At 37.8% G+C, this 19,077-nt stretch overlaps 3 protein-coding genes across 6 annotated transcripts in view; 1 reads left to right on the top strand and 2 right to left on the bottom strand.

Annotated features, from left to right (window-relative positions):
* Positions 1 to 3,860, bottom strand: part of grm6a (glutamate receptor, metabotropic 6a) — a 32,821-nt gene extending 28,961 nt beyond the window's left edge. For all 3 annotated transcript variants that reach the window (XR_008909517.1, XM_056772826.1, XM_056772828.1), the window contains exon 1: positions 3,596 to 3,860. The gene's annotated coding sequence lies outside the window, so the exon portion shown is untranslated. The remainder of the gene's footprint in view (positions 1 to 3,595) is intronic.
* Positions 3,861 to 9,418: 5,558 nt separating this feature from the next.
* Positions 9,419 to 11,227, top strand: abt1 (activator of basal transcription 1). The gene is made up of 4 exons (XM_056729601.1): positions 9,419 to 9,553; positions 9,772 to 10,106; positions 10,356 to 10,531; positions 10,729 to 11,227. Exons 2-4 carry the CDS (start codon positions 9,788 to 9,790, stop codon positions 11,095 to 11,097), a joined length of 864 nt encoding a protein of 287 aa, XP_056585579.1. The 5' UTR covers positions 9,419 to 9,553; positions 9,772 to 9,787; the 3' UTR covers positions 11,098 to 11,227.
* Positions 11,228 to 11,624: 397 nt separating this feature from the next.
* comta (catechol-O-methyltransferase a) lies at positions 11,625 to 17,900 on the bottom strand. 2 transcript variants are annotated; one of them, XM_056773221.1, is made up of 7 exons: positions 17,886 to 17,900; positions 17,570 to 17,766; positions 15,101 to 15,272; positions 14,627 to 14,744; positions 13,575 to 13,768; positions 13,022 to 13,153; positions 11,625 to 12,939 (listed from the first exon to the last, which is right to left on the bottom strand). In XM_056773221.1, the coding sequence occupies exons 3-7, from the start codon at positions 15,269 to 15,271 to the stop codon at positions 12,760 to 12,762; spliced, it is 795 nt and encodes a 264-aa protein (XP_056629199.1). In that variant the 5' UTR covers position 15,272; positions 17,570 to 17,766; positions 17,886 to 17,900; the 3' UTR covers positions 11,625 to 12,759. The 2 variants fall into 2 exon arrangements, with proteins under 2 accessions (XP_056629199.1, XP_056629198.1); XM_056773220.1 differs by lacking the exon at positions 17,886 to 17,900 and having other exon boundaries at positions 17,570 to 17,868.
* Between the last annotated feature and the right edge of the window lie 1,177 nt (positions 17,901 to 19,077).

Below are 19,077 nucleotides of genomic sequence, written 5' to 3'. Positions count from 1 at the left end.
GTAACCCAAAATAATACTGGCAAGACATACAATTAACTTGCAAGCTAATGTAATTATTTATTTTGCTTAAGTTTGGGCAAAAAACGTGCATGCACAGTTAAGTTTGTGTTGTTGCTTTAAAACTGTTTATAATGTCAGAATAATCTAGCATGTACAGTATTTGGAAATGTCCATGTTACACACACGTTCACAAAGTCTGTATGCAATATACATACTACGCAGTGTGCAGAAAGAATGTACGAAATGCATAAAAATAAATAATCTGCTGCAGTTGCTTCCTGCAAGCTCAAAACTGCTAATCTACTCGGTGTACACCTGCAACTTCAGATATCCAACACAGTAGTTCCTGTCAACCGAACATTCTTCACGTGGAGCCTTGACTACATTTACAGTAGGAGCTGGATATTAAATTTGCTGCAAATAATCGAATCAAATCCTGAACCGTTCACTTTCAGCTTGCCATTTGGTTTTGATTTCGCCTTTCCTTTAAATTCATTCGTCTAACACAAATCAGATTATATATGGAATGTGAAGAAATAAGTCTCTTGCGCTGTTATCTTACTTGCTACGAGCTGAAAGGGTTCGTGACTACGTGTGTGTGTGTGTGTGTGTGCCAGGGCTAGTCATTGCTTCTCATCAAATTAAAAGACATATTTAATATTGCAAACTAATTGTTTGGGAAGAGGGTTCATTTCTTCATGAGGTCTAATTTGATTCTGAGTTGGCAGTAAAGTGGCAGAGGCAGAACGTCGGATTGTAATCGGAGGAGACAAGCTCTCCCCAGCACTCTCTCTGGTAAATATCATTTTCACGGTGATAAAACATCATTTGAAGCTGTTAAACATAATGGGCTGTTTCAATAATCCGTGGCGGCATTCTCTCATCGCCGAGATCACAGCTTGCGGACAAAAGCTGCACGTGCAATAATGTGACAATGAAATAAACATTACATGTTTTAAATAGTGATGGGCAAAAGGTTTCTGTTGGTATGGCACCTCCCAAAACTGACACCAACTGAAAAAAGAAAGACATGATTAAAGCCGAAAGCCCACCTTCTACACCCCCCTACCCCCTCATACCAACTTCCCAAATAAATGATATAGCTGTGTGTTTGAGATATTTCAAAGGCAATGCTAAACGCTTTCTGAGTCATTTGCACATCAGGGGATGTTAATATAACTAGCGGTAAAAGTCATGCTGTCTACGCTATAACACTGGATGGATGGCGGATCCTTTCTGTCTCATCTCGCAAGACAAATTTCTCCATAACAGTATGCAATTAACTGAAGTATATGACTATTATATAACTATAAGGACTTGAATTAAACCAGAAACCTAATTATTAGGATTGGCCCCTGCAAAAATGATTCATTTTAAGCATTTCTTTAATCCCTCTCTGATATTTTACATGCCGAACCAAATTCCCACTTTCATTAACTAGTCTGCGAACAGAAGCCTTGTTCGTTTTTTTTAATTCATCGGCTGAAACTATTAATTCCCATTCGTGTGTCTGGGCTGGTGACAAATGGTAAGGTCATTCATCACGACATACTTCAATTGAAAAATAATGTAATCGCTCTTTACAAATGAGGGCTGGAATAAGGGATCATACAACAAATCGCTGGATTTCTGGTCCTTTGTATTAGACCTGGATGTTGCAACTGATATCCATTATATCCAATTCCTTCTGAAATGAGCGAATATACAGAACATTAACAAAGTGACCCAGCAGAAAAGGTGTCATCCATATCTGGATTAAGATGGTCTGATATAAAAAGGTCAGCAATTCAGCTGTAAACTCGGTGTGTTTGCTATGGACTGTCCATAACTGTTGCAAAATAGAGTCTAAATAGAGCACATAGAGTCTTTTCAAACCTCATCCATCTTCTTGTTACCTGGATATAAGGCGACATTCAGGATAATATCTGAGAGATGAATTTAGCAAACCCCCATTGTGCACCAAGCAAGAGGGAATATGAAGAAAGGCAAAAACTCTAATGCAAGTCAAGCTTCACACACAGCTTTTGGATAGAGTAAAGGTAGCAGTTCACCTAAACGCAAAGTTCTTTTATTATTTACTGCTGACCATGTTGTTCGAAACCCATTTTTAACCCAATTTATTCTATGTGAAAGAAAAATAAGCTATTCTATCCATACTTTGACTATGACAAATATCATATAACTTAAACAAGGAAAAAATATGTGTTTTTGGTTTTTGAGCTCGAGATACATACAATATCTATTAGAAAAGAAAAAAGCACATACTGTATCTCTGTTATATCTCAATAATTTCCTCTAATAACATTAAATGTAGAGCAAATGGAAACTTATCCTTAAGTCTCGGCTATTTCTATAAAGAAAAAGACCCAGAAATCTCCTCTAGAGTTTCAAAAGATCTCATATTAAAAATGTCAAAATAAAACTCAAATCAGATTCAAATCTGATTACTTTATCTACACTAATTCCAATACGTCATGCTTTTAACAATTGGCAATTTTGAGGAAAATCTGAGACTAAGTTAAAACCTTTATGAAACACAGTTGAGAACTCCATCGATCTCTAAACAAAAAACATGGATCAGTATTAGTAAGGATCTGTGTTAAAATAAGAAAATGTGTTTGACATACAGTAGAACGATATATTTTACTTTTACCAATTATTTCTAGACCAAAATTTAAAACATGAATAGCAAAATTATGCATTTTTATAAGTAAATGGACCTGTGCCATCTCTGAGGGCACAGACATCCTCAGAAGAAGACCTCAGACACTTTGGATCCTTGACATTATCTGAGAGGACACAGAGAGCAGCTACTACACATCTGCAAACATTTCTACCGACACATGACATTGTTCACACAAAGGGAAGCCTCTTAAACGCTGACCTCTCATGCATGGAAGCATGACACAGCCGTCAGGGGGTTTGCGGTTACAATAATTCAAAGAGGCACTACAGATCTCATAGCATGAACTAAGACACTAGGAATCCATTCGTCAGGACACCGAAAGCAGATAAAACAGCGGTAATTCGGTAAATTCACAAAGGGAAGCACAAAGGTTGTGTATTTTGCAATGGCTGTTAAAGCGTAACAGGAGGTACTTGACTGATGCTGGATAAGTCAATGTCTATGACAATCCATATTAGGAAATGAGGCATGCCTGGGGGTTCATTCAGGGCTTTTAAATGTTTATATACACATCTTGAGCTCACAATTTTGCTTAATACAGGCTCCCAAATACATTAAAAGCCCCGCATGAATGAAGATGCTTTAATGACAGAATAATGGGTTTGCATAAAACTCAAGGTATTAGATGCTTTTGTATTGTTATCCTATTATTTTGTCATTTTTGTATATTTGGCAAAAGTAAAGTGGTAGTACCAGACACTACTCTACAATCCTCAAAGCAATTTACATTGTACTTGAAGAAGAAACATAATATCCTTGTACATTCCGAATGTCCATGGCAATGCCATTTTGCTGTGCATGTTACCAAAGAACGTCTGCTGATAAATCTTTCGTGAAAGGACACGGCATATGGTAAAAACATTTAAAGCAAATATAAGTAACACATAGCCGTAATGTGTCATTTCTTACCTATTCATTCTGATGTTGAACTTTCTCCAGAAGACGCGGAGTCTGCCTTGACATCCACAGTTTCTCATCAAACCCTCATGACGAGTCATTTAAAGCAGATTTGTGTCCCGTGTTTCCTTCAACTATTACCTGTTCAGATCACTTAAGATCCGTGTAAAAACGCGCGAAACTCTTCTTCATATTGTTACAATGTTGCGCGTCATCGAGTCTTCCGTTCCGTGCGCGCGCGCTCTGTGATTTCAGCATGAAATGAGATTCATATTGAACAGACAATATTTCTCAAAACTGTGCGCTTCTAATCTCTATCAAATCTCTTAAAAGCTCGGTTCCCCCCAGCACCACATCTCTCTCTCTCTCTCTCTCTCTCTCTCTCTCTCTCTCTCTCACTGCTCAACGCACTCTGTTACATTTTGCGCTTTTCACTTTAACCACCATTTGATTTAAGTAAATGCTTTTTTATATTGCATTTACAATATATATATTCTCCCGAGCAACGTTATTTATCAGGTTGGGATTATAGTAACATGCGGTAAAACACAAAGAAAAAAATTGTCATATTATGGAAAAAGAAAATCAGATAGAATGTTAATCTAAAAAGTATATTTAAATAACTAGGAACCCCTTCGAATAAAATAAATACCTAAAAATCTGGATCCACGAATGCATGCACACCTGCCTACAGGTTTAGTAGGTTTCGCGTGACGTCACGCTCTTTTGGGAATGCCCACTCGAAGGCTTTAATTCTTCCTAGTGCTGCTTGTCTATTTTATCAGGTTTGATAAGTCAAAATGCAAATACTTTAGTGTTTAATCGAACGAGGAGACAAGCCTGTGTTCTAACATGGAAAAAAATCGTGACGTGAGAGTGCCATCGTCCCTAAGCAGTGCAAGAATGGCAACCCTCAAAGTACAAAAAATGTGTATTCAAGATATCATGAAGTGACTTAAACACAGCGTGTTTAATTTGTTGTTTTAGTCTTTACATCTTTCCACAATTGCCACCCAACTTCAGTATACCGAACAGGTGCTGGCGGAACTCTCACATCCCAAACTGCATCACTACACTATTGGACTATCCAGAACTAAAATATATGAACTGTCTGTACTTTTATACATTTTCATCTAGGCGGCAGTGTAAGGAGAGGGATCCTCCAAGATGCAAACATCGCCAAAGATGAAGCTCTGACAGGTGACGTTAGGCTACTTTAGGCTACTGATTTTACGCTCGAAAGAGTTCAAAACTTGACGCTTGCTCTCATATCTTTGTCTTCTTTTATGACATATACATATGTGTGAAATAAAGCCCATGAAAGTTTGACAGGCCTGGCCTACAAGTTTACGATGCGTCCTGCGTTACTTCAGTGACTGAAAACTGCGGGGGTGCGCAAACGGATCGACAAATGACAATAAAATACCGCGAGAGCGGACTGCTGCGTATTCTCGTAGTCGGATTTCCTAAACTTAATTCAGTTTTCCCCTACAATTGCCTTTCTCAGTGAGGCCATTGATGCTGTATGTTCCCTAAATCTATTTCAAAAGAGCTTGTCCCAAAATACATTAAAAAAACATTTTGTGATATATTGTCTTTGACTCTTTGCAATGACATATATCATTGATAGAATTATGAATGTTTTTGGCCCGTGTATGAAAACTAGAAGCATCAAACACACTTATAATAGATCATTTAAATGTGGGAACAAAGCCTAGTTTATATAATCTATATCTTAATTGAGGCTCCATAAGGTCAGCTTGAAGAACCTGCATTCTTCCATGCATAAGTAAATCTACCATTGTATTTTTAGTGAAGTGGGAACTTTGCAGGATCTGAAGCCATTAAGGTTGCATTACGCAGCATCAACCTATACCAGTTTACTGGAGATCAGAATAATTCATGAGACAGGTTTCGTTAGATCGTTAAACATTGAAAGAATAGTTCACCCCAAAAGAAAAACTCTATTTATGCACATGGTGAAGCACATAAGCAGATATTAGTGAAGGAACATTGTCACATTTGCTTGGATGAGGACTCCTGGAGTGGATTTGGGGATTTGAGCTACCCTTGATGAAGAATGAACTTACATTTACTCGTTTGGTAAACACCTTTATCCAAAGTGACTTACAGTGCATACACATGCCTTTACCAGTATGTGCGTTCCTTGGGATCAAATCCCCAACCCTTGTGTTGCCAGCACAATGCGCTACCAATTGATCTCACGCATGCTGTGTTACGTTCAATCATTTTGGTGGGTAGTAACTTTTGCAAATACAATACAAGATCACACTCAGTCTTTCTAAACACGCAAAGTTTGATTCACACTGAGATGCAACCTCATGTTGTGGCACATTTCGCATTTATATGAAATTGAACAGTGCCTCCTGCAGTTCAGTTTCACATTTGCTCCCCCCACCCTATCAATATTTAAAACATGTAAATAAATCATTCATGTATGAAGCCCCTCAGGTAGCAGAGAGTTGGTGGTGTTTATCTGTGCATTTGTTTTTCGCATTGCTCAGCGTCTTCACCTTTGCGTGCGAGTAAGTGCATGTGTAGAAGGTCAATACACCTAACGGTATGTGAAATGCAATAGGTGCTGTGTGTGATCGTGGGGGTCCGAACAGATGGCTCTGTGTTTTTTCTCTGTGGTTATGCCTGCAGTTATGAATGCTGTTTGATGTTTGCGTTGACAAAGTCAAAGCTTGCAATTCCATTTATTATCCTCACATTAAAGGGGTCATATGGCGAGAATATGTGTTTTTCTGTGTCTTTGGTTTGTTATAAGTTGCCCATGGATGTATAAGACACGTAAAATTGCAAAAGTTAAAGTGTCAGAACAAACGATGCATTCTATCTAAAAGCGAATGATCACCCAGACCTGCCTGAAATGCCTCATGTAGCCACACCCCCACAAATCTACGTCAGTTGGTGGTATGATTTGACTAAGACCACCCAAATGCATACGCAAGTAAGGTGGGCATACCTGTCAGTACAATTGCTTTGGCACAAAATGTTACAATTATGGACGGAAGCATTATATTTCCGTCAAACACGTATTCGACCATTCACTACGCACTGGTTAACTGGCCAATCACAGCACACCTCGCTTTTTAGAGCGATGAGCTTTGTTAAAAATCAGCACGTTTCAGAGAGGCGGAGCAAAGAGGAGATACAAACATGCACGGTATGTGGATAATACAGCATTTTTTTTACTTTAAACCGTGTATACGCATTGCATTACATCTACAACAAACAATAATATTTGTTTTAGCCGTGTCATATGACCCCTTTAAATTATGTGGTCTGCTTCTTTGGGGTTCCCCACGTTATTCACATATGGGATTTGAGAGGAATCAAAACAGTGACTTTTCTTTTGGAGATCTATATATGATGTATGAACCGAATGCATTTGACAGAGAGTTGTGTATAATGTGATAACATCAGCTGCTGTTTTCTTTGTTCAGCACTGTTGCTTGTCGCAATCTATTCACACCAGAACCAACCCTAAACCGTTCGGTGTGCGTATAAATTAGATGGACAGTGTAGTGTCAAAAACATATCTTAAGTTGTCAGTCACCCCGCACATAAAACAAACACGTCCAACAAAGGATTTCACATCTGCCAGGCGTTTCAGCTGGCCATGACCCAAATGGACTTTATCCATGAAGATGACTCATAATAATTCCTGTATAATTTCAGACTGAAACATAAAAGTCAAAGTAGGTTATTTGTTATGGCTCTGATGTTATATTTGTATTTTCATTTAGTTCTGCTGTATAAAGGGTTGTTTGTGAACATTTCCCTTTTGCAAACACTGTGTGCTTACGTGCTCAAATCATTATGTACTTCCTTTTTTGACCGTATCATCTCATCAACCCAACTTAAATACTTAAAGGGATAGTTCACCCAATAACTCCAAGATCTGAGATGTAGGTGACATTTTTTCTTGAGTAGAACTATAAAGAAGTTTGTTTGGTAAATCCGCTGCCCACTTTGCTTCACATAATGGGAGTCAATGGGGTCCACCTGTCTAAGAGTTCCTAAAGCACATAATTCCAAAAGAGCGCCTCCTGGCGACATCTTGACGCTTCGTGAAGTGAATCATTAGATATTTTCATAAAACTGAACGTCATTTTTTATAATATTAGCCATAATGTGCCGCCACTGCACGCATTCTTCTTCTTGTAGTATTTGATGGCGGATGGCTACCAGCGTCTGGTACGTTTAGCGCCGCCTGCAGAAAGGGAGCGTTGAGGCTGTACAGTATGGCTAATATTATAAAAAATGACCTTCAAATTTACGAAAATATCGACTGAGTCACTTCACGAAACATCAACATGTCGCCAGGAGCCGCTTTTTGAATTATGTGCTTTAGTAACTCTTAGAACGGCGGAACTCATATACTCCCATTATATGAAGCAGAGAGGACTGCGATTTACCAAACAATCTTCTTTATGATTCTACTTCAGATAAAATGTCACCTACATCTCGGATGGCCTGAGGGTGAGTAAATAAACAGCAAATTGGAGTTTTGTTCTGAACTTTCCCTTTAAAACACTATGTTATGTTTTCAAACCTCATACAGTTTTAATGAAAAAAATGGAATACAGTCAATTTCATCCTGCGGTCTTAATACGATAGCATGAATAATGGGAGAGAATGAGTAGTGTTCTGTTTATGAATTACCTTTAAGCTTTATTTACAAAAGAAGGCTCTTTTTATTTCCTTAAAAGAAAGATACAATTCACACAACACTAGGGCATGTTGTCACAATGGAAACTGCTATTCAAAAGACTAATAGTCTGTCTACTTAATGTAAATGGTAAAAGCTGTTGAACAAAACAATACATTATACAGTAAAAAACTGGACGCTTAAAACACTTATGACAACTTTCCAAACTGAAATGCCTCCTGAGAACAAAGTGTGAATATATAGCTCCCTCTCCCCCATTTCGTGTTGATTAAAACACTGCCCTCTCTCCTGACACGATCGAAGTTTACAGCAGTCACTTCTGCTGTAAAGAGAGTTGCTATGTTCCCTCACTTTGTGATGATGTAATTTCTGATGGATCCCTGGAGCCTGTGGCCCTGGTTCCTGGGTTTAGATTTAAATAGACAGATGTGCCTGTGACAGAACTGCCGCAGAGCTCTCAGAAAAACCAAGTCATCCTTTTCAATAATGGAGTAACACACATGTGTCGTGCACAGGGCCATGCATCTAAAAGCAGAGGAACCTGCGGGCAGAAACACACTCCTGAGTTGTGATAATAATGGGTAAATATGTGCATCTATGAGTGCACATTTCTAAACATGTTTCTCAATATTACCTTTTTCACTGTGCTATTTCTGTAACAATTCTTCATGTATAACAACTAGTGGATCAGTGGTGGGTGATGTCCTAACACGTTTTTTTGTTGCTAAATGATGAATGAGTACCACATGTCTTCATTTTTGTCTAGTATATTCGATTGTAAATACTTTTTGAAGGTTGTGGTGTGAATTTTGTCTGCTTTGAATTGATATGTTGGCCCTACATCAGACGAGATAGTACAGTAATTCATAGATCCAAAAAAATCGTTGGTTTATGTCGCCACCTGCTGTTGAGTGTTAGGTACTGTTACAATAAGTTTCGCCTTAAACAATCTATTCCTTTAGTTATGTCTAAGATATAATACATGCTTGATAGATAAAACATGGTGTACACTACTATATAAAGAATATCGCGAATATTTAAATGTATTGAGAACAATAATAAACAATTTAGTGAGATTGTTGTAAAAAGAGGTCTTTCGCTTTAAGAAAGCCTCGTCGGTTCTTGTCGCGTGATTATGACGTTGCAGCGGGGCTCGCTGGACCACGCGTGTTACGAGTAGTTGAATTTATTTCTAAATTTATAGTGAAATACACTGATGATTTTTATATGGAATTTTAATAGTTTCAGGGCTTAATTAACCTTATTTTACGGTAAGAATGACATCGAGTAAAAATGGTTTATTTCTGGTTGTGTTGTTTAAAACTAGTAACTTAGTGGTTTTAGGTGTCTGTTTATTGCACTAAACCAATTAACACCGTTTCAACATATTGATTTTTAAATCGTATTTTATTCCGCATAGACCTTTTTTATTACCTCGTAAATACAATATCAAATGTCTACTTAATATCTTTGGCTTTCTTTTTTTCAGACTGAATGTACTGTCGATGATGTCTTTGCCGGAGATTAATGAAAATAAAACTGACCAGGAATCAAAACCTATGGTCGCTGATGAAGAGATGGATGACTTTAACCCAATTTTTGAAGATGATGGAGAGGAGGAGGACGCAAACCAGAAGATGAACCGTGAAGTTGAAGCTATTGAACTGGACCCTTTTACAGAAGATGGATTTGAGAAAAAAAAGAAAAAATGTCTTCCTGGTATATTGTATTTGGGGCACATTCCTCCTAGGATGAGACCCAAACATGTACGGAATATGCTGAGTTTGTATGGGGAGATTGGTCGGATATTCCTCCAGCCTGAAGGTTAGACTGAATACTGTACCTTCTGTTACTGGGACTTTACTTTTAAGACCTACATGGTAGTGTGGCCTTTGTCCAAACAAACATTTAGTAGACAGACAGTGTTTTAAAGAGTCATTCTGTTTTGGAAAAATGCCTCAAAAACAAAATACTCATGTAAACCTACATCCTTCTAGTTAGCAGTCTTAAATCCTGGAACACCTGAGGCCAAGCTCTTGGTTTTTAAATATTTTGTTGTTTTGATTCCTCCAGATCATTGTATTAAAAGAAAGAAAAAGAAAGCTGGAAGTAAGTCAACCAGTTTCACAGAAGGCTGGGTGGAGTTCAGAGACAAGCGGATCGCCAAGAGAGTGGCAGTCAGTCTGCACAACACACCAATGGCCAACAGGAAGAGAAGCCCTTTCAGCAGTGACCTGTGGTGCATAAAGGTAGAAATACTTATCTTTTTTTGTTTGCAACAGTCGCACATGACAAATGAAGAATGATTAAATACTTCACACAAGTTTCTTTAGTCTTAATATCCAAACTAGGGGAATGGCAGTTGCTGAGTATTAGAGGCTTGGTGCATTTACACAGACATGGCTTCAAGTGGACTGTTTAAAATGTTCTCGTATTTCTGTTTAAGTACTTACACAGGTTCCAGTGGTGCCATCTCAGCGAGAAATTGGCTTATGAACAGACCGTTTTTCACCAGCGTATGAGGACAGAAATATCTCAGGCCAAGAAGGAGACAAACTTTTACCTGGCCAGTGTGGAGAAGAGCCAGAACATTCAGAAACTCAAAAAGAAGAAGGAAAAGAAGGGAGAGGTTGTGGAAGAGAAGAGCTGGAACTTTAAACAGCGGCCTACAGAAATGGAAATCCAAATGAAACGCATCAAGGATAAAGGCATGTCTGAAAAGGCTCAAGAGAAGAGCAAAGCCATTCAGGAGAAGTCCCAGTCCAATGTGTCGCTCCTGGCAAAGATCTTCAACCGTGGCAGGGCTCAGGATTGAGATCATTGTTCAGCAGTATTAAAAGGACATTTCACCCAGAAATAAAAACCTTTGCATCCTTTACATACCCATTCCAAACATGTATGACTTTCATTCTTATGCAGAACCCCAAATAAAATATTTAAAGAACTGTGTCAGTGGTTTTGTATCCAGTGGAGGTTAATAGTTTCCATTGTTGTTTGGTTACCAACATTCTTGAAAAACAAACAAAAACAAGAACAGAAATAACAGAATAAAGAGATTAACAGAAACAAAACAGACCAGTTTACCTTTGTTTGTTTTTTCATACTGTATATAAATAAAAGCTCTTCTATCTAGAGAATGAATGGATAATGTTTAATTCACCATTATGTTGATTTGTGTTGTCATTATTGGACACTAGGCTCTTACAGACTCATGCCTACTATAAATATTAGAACTGTGTTTGTAAAACTCATTTGTTCTGGCAGAGGATATTTATGTAAAACTTTGTCATATAGATGTCAAATTGTTGTTAATGGGACAATGATTTGATGCTCTCGTCTAAATGAAGATTTATTTGTTTTATTAATGCATTTCCCTCTTCGACAACCCTGGAAACTGATAACACTAATGTACAAATAGAATAAGCTTTGTATCATTTAAACACAGAGACATAAAAATCAGCATATGAATCTCAACAATGGTAATGTCTAACATTAAAAGCTTCATGCTGCACGCTGGTTCCATAGTACAAAACTCATCCACAACACCCAGAATGCATTACGGTACAAATAAATGAAACGTATGAACTCTTATTTCTGTTCCACAGAAATCACTGGTTTGGTATCATGAAAGAATTTTATTTGTGGGTGAACTATAGCTTTAAGAACTGTTGTTTAAGTGATAGTTCACCCAAAATGGAAATTCTGTCATCATTTACTCACCCTCTTGTCATTTTAAACCTTCATGACTTTCTTTTTTCTGCAAAACAAAAAATATGATATTTTGAAGAAATATCCCCCATTCACTTCTATTGTATGGACACAAAACCAACATCTTTCAAAATATCTTCTTTTGTGTTCTGCAGAAGAAAGAAAGTCATACAGGTTTAAAATAACAAGAGGGTGAGTGAATGATGACAGAATTTTAGTTTTTGGGTGAACAATCATTTTCTTTATTTCAGAAAATAAGTGTTCTTAGATTTTCTTCTGTTTATTGTAAACTACATGTAGACTTACACTGAAATTCCTCCCTATTGTGGCCAAACTGATCTCAACATAAATTTAATAGTTCATTAATCTAAATACAATATGAAGGACCATTTGGAACATTCTTTGCTTAAAAAAACAGAGACTGAATGGATTAAATGTCCCTGTTTTATCAATCAACACAAACATGTTGTAAAATAATACAAAACATCAGTCTATATTATAAAAAATCTGAAGTGTTTTATATGAGGGTGGAAATTAAAGTAATGGTGTATGAGTAGATTTTTTTTTTTTATTAAACTAAATATATAATTTGGTAAAAAAATCAGCTTTAATATCTTATCCTAGTAGGTATGGCATCACATGATTCAAAGTTTTTGGGGCATTTTAGAGAAATCACCGCCTGTGTCAAGACCTCCTATTTTATTAAACATTTGGTCAATGGAGAAACATTCTAGTGTGCATTGATCATAATGGTGAATAAAGATTGATCTCATCCTAAGAAAACAGATTTCTCCAGGCCGTCTTCTGCTTTGGTGTACTCCAGGTAGGACTGGAAGTATTGGCTCTTATACCGTGGACTGTTCCTCACGTATTCCAAATATTCTGGAGTTCCGGGGCAAATAACGTTGTCTGCGAGCAGGACAGAGCCTTTTTTGAGCAGACCGCAGGTCTAAAATGTAAAAGACCAAAGTTGTATTTTTTTTTTATGTTATAAGTTTCTAATTAAACAACGTGTATTTTGAGCTTCTTACCTCTAGAAGTTTAATATCTGGAAGATAGCGATCTTTCCAGTGGTCCAAAAACACAAAATCAAGAGATTTTATTCCAAATTGTTCCTTGATTTTGGGAATCAGATCACCGGAGCCTCCCTCAACTAAAGTAACCTTTAAAACAACAGAGTAAAGAAAGATTTGTTTTGGTAAAAAAGAAGTGTAAAAACATCCATGTACAGTATAAATATGTGTACATTATACGAAAAATTGCATTTTCTTACAGCATCTAGCTATACTAGTGGGGCTTGCAACAGTAAAGTGACTATCGCTATTGCTCTCTGAACGTTCTATGAGTCGCTTTGGATAAAAGCGTCTGCTAAATGACTAAACGTAAACTAATTGGTTTGAGTTGCAATTACTTTGGATGAAAGTGCAGAATGCTTAAATGTACAATTATTTGGATTAAATAGCAAGATATTTCCAAAATCTTGACTCCGGAAAAACTGCATATACTTTCTAATAGTAGAAAGTGTACAGTATAAACCGTGAGTATTCTTAAGGTTATGTATCTACCAGCTGTTTTCTCTCTTACCTTGTTCTGAAGTCCGGCATGGGCGATGATCTGCCGTGCAATGGCAGCGTAGGCTGGGTTGAATTCAACAGTAATGAGTTTAGAGCCAGGTGACAGCAGCCGTGCGATACGAACAGTGGAATAACCGCAATACGTGCCGAGCTCCAGAGCCGTGCTGGGATTAACCTCGCTCACCACTGAATCCAATATGGGCCCTTCAGAGACACACAGACGAATTTGGATAAGGACAGTCGAGACAGCTGATCAATGAGGTGGCTAATGGTGTAGTGGAAACGTCATTAGGGCCTTTCTGACCCATTAGCAGCTCTGTGTCATCATTTAATAATCACTGCCTGTTGTTAGATGAAATTGAGCTGCTAATATGGAAAAACCAATCTTCATCCTTTTGTTTCATGTAATGGCCCCCAAAGAAAGCATTTGGACATGTGAATGTCATTCTATTAGATCTGCTTCCCAAACCTTTTACAACGTGCAATGAGGTACAACCCGATTGTTTTACAAAATCATACAAGCTTGAATACAATTTAAGATGATTTAAAAGAAGAGTGTGCTCAAGTGGTCTCTTCTGAAACTCTTATGGAGACAATTGTGAGATCTCTATTCTACCATGAAGAAAATATCTGAGACTTAGAAAACGTTTCCATTTGCTCTCCATTTAATCTCATTGATGTCTTAGAGAAATTAAAGAGATCTCATCTGTGATTTATGTTTTAACTCATCTGAGACTCGTTTTAATTCATTTAATGTACGGAACCGAATGGATGTCAAAGAATCCAGGGAACACATCTGAAATGAATTTATCCCATAATGCATCACTGCATCTGACTGTGACAGTTGTGCCTCGTGCAGGCACGAACATGCAACACGTGTGCAGCCATGCGGAAAGCGTGCACCAAAAGACAGAGACTGCCATCATATCTTATTGAGAACAACATGCTGTGAAAAGCCTTGCAGGCATGTACTCAAGAGCGCATTAGAGATATATTTGGGAAAGAGTCAGGCACAGGGTGAGAGAATCAAAAGACATATCATAAAGATTGGGAGACTGGTACCTTTATCGTCACCCACGTTCATAGCCCACTCTTTGTGTCTGCAGTAGTAGTCAATGGCTGCGATGACACTCTGGGGGTCGCCTTTTGTGGCGTTCTTCTGAACAGCTTTCAACATGCGCTGCAGTCATTCAGGAGAACAATACTGAGACGCCAAGATAAAAATGCAACTAACAAAATTCCATTAATTATTTACTCTGGCTTTCAGAAGTTTACAGTAATCAACAGTTCCTTACAAAACATTGCAGTGGTGATAAAATGTGATATGCCGACTGATTAAACAGGTACTTTGATATATCTCGGTCAAATGATTGGTATATGGTATTACTTTACCGTTTTGATGTTCCATAAAACAATTATTTGCTGCCATGGCAGAGGTAAAATCTGGTAATACTTTATTATTTTTTCAGTGCTGTCTTTGCATCCTTGTCATAAAATAATTCTGCATAAATGAGCCGTACTGTAAGAAGGGGTCACCTGAGGTCGTGATAATCCCGTCAGGATGTTAAGGAAGCGCTCAACGATGACATCGTGCCAGATGAGGGCCAGCCAGCCACTGTTCTGCACAGCTGCAGGGATCAACCATTTATACAGGACGTACAGCACAGCTGCTGAAACCGCAGTCACAGCCAGCACATTCAACAGCATCCTTAGATTGGAGACACAGAGAGCGTGTGTGAGTGAGGGAGGCTTCCATGGTCATTTACACAATAAATGATTAACATTAGCATAAAAAAGAAGGTGAAACTTATAAAAAGTAAAGGGATAGTTCACCTTCAAAATGAAAATTCTGTCATTATTCACTCACCCTCATTTCAAACCTATGACTTTCTTTCTTCTGCAGAACACAATAAAAGAGATTTTGAAAATGTTGATAACAGAGAACCGTTTGATTTGCATTGGTTTTGTGTCCCTACATAAGAAGTACATTTTTTAGAATAGAAGTGGGCTTTTAGTCACCAACATTTTTCTAAATATCTCCTTTTGTGTTTTGCAGAAGATGAAAAACCACATCGATTTAAAATGACAACAGGGTGAGTAAATGGTGACAGAATTTTCATTTTGAAGGTGAACTATTTCTTTAAATTTTATTTCTGATATGAATGATGAAATGAGCCCTTTTTTCAGTGCCATTAGGATTTGTTTTACAATCAGGCTGGTTGACATTAGTAAATGTAACATTTAAAAAATGAGCAATATGGTTTAATAATTTAAGCATTAGTCTTTGTTAATATTAGTTAATGACAACACAATTGTTTATGTTAAATTATGTAAATAACAGTAACAACTTTAGCTTTTCAATATGTACTAGGTTGATATATACTAAGATTATTAAATGCTGTGGATTGTTAGTTTGTGTTAGCTAATGCATTAAACTTAACAATTACATCCATAGGGTGAAGTGTCCGTTTGCATTATTTGACATTATTTACTTAATTAGCATTAATGGTCCGAAAAATCATTTTCCTGATTCAATACCCAGCCCTTTTTTTGTGATGTTCCCCAAAGCACAAAATCAAAAGTGATTTCAACACAAATGTCACCTAAACCCAATGAAATACAACCTTTGGGCTTAAATTATTGATTAACTTGAGTCTCTTTATGACACGCAGCCGCACCTGTGTAAATACCTCAAGCTGTGACAATATAGTGCAAGATGACAACATCATCATATATATCATCAGCGATAATGTTCAATCTATTAAAACACAATCAGTAACGCAACATAAGAATTACACACTGCGTGGAATACAACAATTAAAAAGCGAATGGGAGGAGTAAAACACGCTCTTGATGGTTTACAATACTCCTTCCATTCACATTTAAATGCTGTAGCCTTACTGAAGCTCAAAACAGTGTTTATTCCTCAACTGTGAAAGAACTGGCCACATGCCCGGAGAAAGGAAATAAACGTCTTCATCCCAACGTTTGATTTATCACTTACACAAACACAGCATGCTTTGTAATTACTGGCAAATTGATGATTCAGATATTTTTATGTACGTTTCCACTAGCCAACTTTTTATGCCTTCAAATTTATGGCTGATCCTTGGAAGTCTTCCAGACTTTGGCCTCTATAGTAGCTTTCTTGAAGTTCTTATCATCACTATAGGTAAAGCATTGACTGCTTATCCAATAGTACATGTCTACACACAGTATAGGAAATCAATAAAGTGATCTGAAGAACCTACGATTTAACATCAAGCACATTTTTGATTTCCGTACAACCATGCACAGCTCAAAATGTTTCCTTGAGTACAACAATACTGGCAAGAGATATTAATCCTATTACTAATGTGACTGAAGCTCATAATAAGGACTGCAGGTCGTGCTCCGAGTCCCATGCAAACACAATGGGGTGCTCATGAGAACTCCAAGCACGATCCACTGGAGACACACAGGGGTGACAGTGGGGGCCTTTGCGCTGTCAGTGCAGCTTAAATTAAAGATGGTATCACCCCCCAGACATGCAACTGCAAAAAGAGCTAAAGAGAAGAGCATTGCATGACAAAACGACAGACGAGTCTCTGTTTTACAGCTTCTGTTCTGAAACAGCTGCTCCTTCGCACGTGTTGATAGAAGAGCCGTTATTGATCGCACGGCCTGCCAACGACGAGTGGACTTTAAGCAGGACTGAATTTAAAATACAAGGATGTATGAATATTTAACTATCCTGGTGTGGTGCTGATATTTAAAGACTTTAATGTTGTGAAGTGCTAATCCAATAAGTTGACACTTAGACATCACGCTCACATGCTGTGTGCTGAGTGTGCTATAAAGAATAATAGTAATTTGTGTCTAAAGTTAACGAGACACAATCACAAGAAAGGAGTGAAATACATAACAAATACATTCAAATATTTAGAGCATGCATTCGTGCATAAGGCAAACAAAGAACAATCTGATGCATTATTGTGCCAAACGAAATCTACAGCAATATCTTACTTCCTATCGAAGGTGTCACACAGATGAGCTTCCCTTTCGCCTCGCACTCCACGTTGCTTATTGCCTTTCCTGTGAACAAGTCTTTCTTGTCGGTCTCTCTCTACCTCTCTCCCCTCCCTCCTCTATTTGCTCTTTCTAACCCGTTCTCCTGCTAAGCCTTGATATGTGCGGAGAGTTATGTGCAGCTGCAGGTCACGCTGGAGAAAGAGACACGAAGCACACACATGTGTATATATATACATACATGCAATAAACAACATATAGGCTCTTACACACAGGCACTAAAACACACGCATGCACAGTCACATGTCTGAACCTGAGCCAAATGGGCTGAGTTTTAAATCCTCCTTTAGCCAATCATGCTGTAATCCCTCTCTTGCATTCTTCCACCCCCTTCCTGCCTCCCTCTACGTATTTTCTCCCATTTCTTCGCATCGCTCCACCCAGCTACCCACCCCACACACACTTTGACGAATGGATAATGCTGACAAAAGAGGGGCCTCCGCATCAACCCCCTCCAGCATATGCAGGGATGTCTTGAGTTCTTTAGAACGTAGCATGTTTTCCTGCAACCCCAAAGATATTCGAAAGAAGATATTTTGGTTACATCGCTATGATTTTAAATTATATATGATTAACAATATATGAAGAGTTTGGTTTCAAAATGAGATTTTTTTCTTTTTTAAACATTTTCAAAAATCGTGTTTTTTATTATGTTATCATGTTTTTGTGTGTTATATTGTGTTAGTTAGCTGTTTTTTGTTTAGTTGTTATTGCTAAAATCAAAACAAACCAGCTGCAGTTTGATTGGAATACGCAATAAAAAAACTCTTCATAGGCTATATGTGCGGTGAATTCATTGCATAATGCAAATAGGAAGATTCATTTGTCTCTCTACTTATTACATGATCACATAGTTTGGAGATTAAAATGTGCATGCAGCATTTCAGTACAAATGAAGCGTTGGAAGCACAATGTTCCAAAACCATATAAATGTCACATTTTATTTATCCCATCAGAAGGGTGTTCAAACCATTATACATAACACGCTGACATGAGCCTGGCATGATGCTCAAAAGAGAGATAGAGAAAGAGAGAGAGAGGTTACATATCTCCTCCGTACATGTCATTCTTAATCTAAATCATCCACACACGCGCCCCTGTACAAACACAATGATGCTTCTGTTGCTTTCCTCCGCACACAAGTATACCAGAGCTCGGCTGGAACGCTATTCTAAATCTCAACTGTGATTAATGTCACTCTTGACATATTAAAGATGGTGTACCATGCTATTTCATGCATTCTTTCTTACACTGTTAAACCTTCTGGCTTCTCGTGCTTAACATGGTCAACATGGTTAAAAATGCTAGTTGGACTTATAGTATATTTGTGTGCAATCCCCTTCCCGAGCTCTTCAACTTGGTTAGGAAAGATTTTTATATGTCTGGATCCGCGTGTCACGCCCACGTGTCATCCACCGAGCGAAATACCACGCCCACACTCGAGC

Source organism: Triplophysa dalaica, chromosome 18 (assembly GCF_015846415.1).
Source record: "Triplophysa dalaica isolate WHDGS20190420 chromosome 18, ASM1584641v1, whole genome shotgun sequence".
NCBI lineage: Eukaryota > Metazoa > Chordata > Actinopteri > Cypriniformes > Nemacheilidae > Triplophysa > Triplophysa dalaica.
This window is presented reverse-complemented; position numbering and strand designations above follow the sequence as displayed.

Excerpts from the sequence above, each read along its gene's own strand:
- abt1 (XM_056729601.1), top strand. The coding sequence starts at position 9,788 with ATGATGTCTTTGCCGGAGATTAATGAAAATAAAACTGACCAGGAATCA. Across the intron at positions 10,107-10,355 it reads GATATTCCTCCAGCCTGAAG|ATCATTGTATTAAAAGAAAG; the intron begins GTTAGACTGAAT and ends TGATTCCTCCAG. Across the intron at positions 10,532-10,728 it reads GTGACCTGTGGTGCATAAAG|TACTTACACAGGTTCCAGTG; the intron begins GTAGAAATACTT and ends TTTCTGTTTAAG.
- comta (XM_056773221.1), bottom strand. The coding sequence starts at position 15,271 with ATGCTGTTGAATGTGCTGGCTGTGACTGCGGTTTCAGCAGCTGTGCTG. Across the intron at positions 14,745-15,100 it reads CGGGATTATCACGACCTCAG|CGCATGTTGAAAGCTGTTCA; the intron begins GTGACCCCTTCT and ends GAATGACTGCAG. Across the intron at positions 13,154-13,574 it reads ATGCCGGACTTCAGAACAAG|GTTACTTTAGTTGAGGGAGG; the intron begins GTAAGAGAGAAA and ends GTTGTTTTAAAG.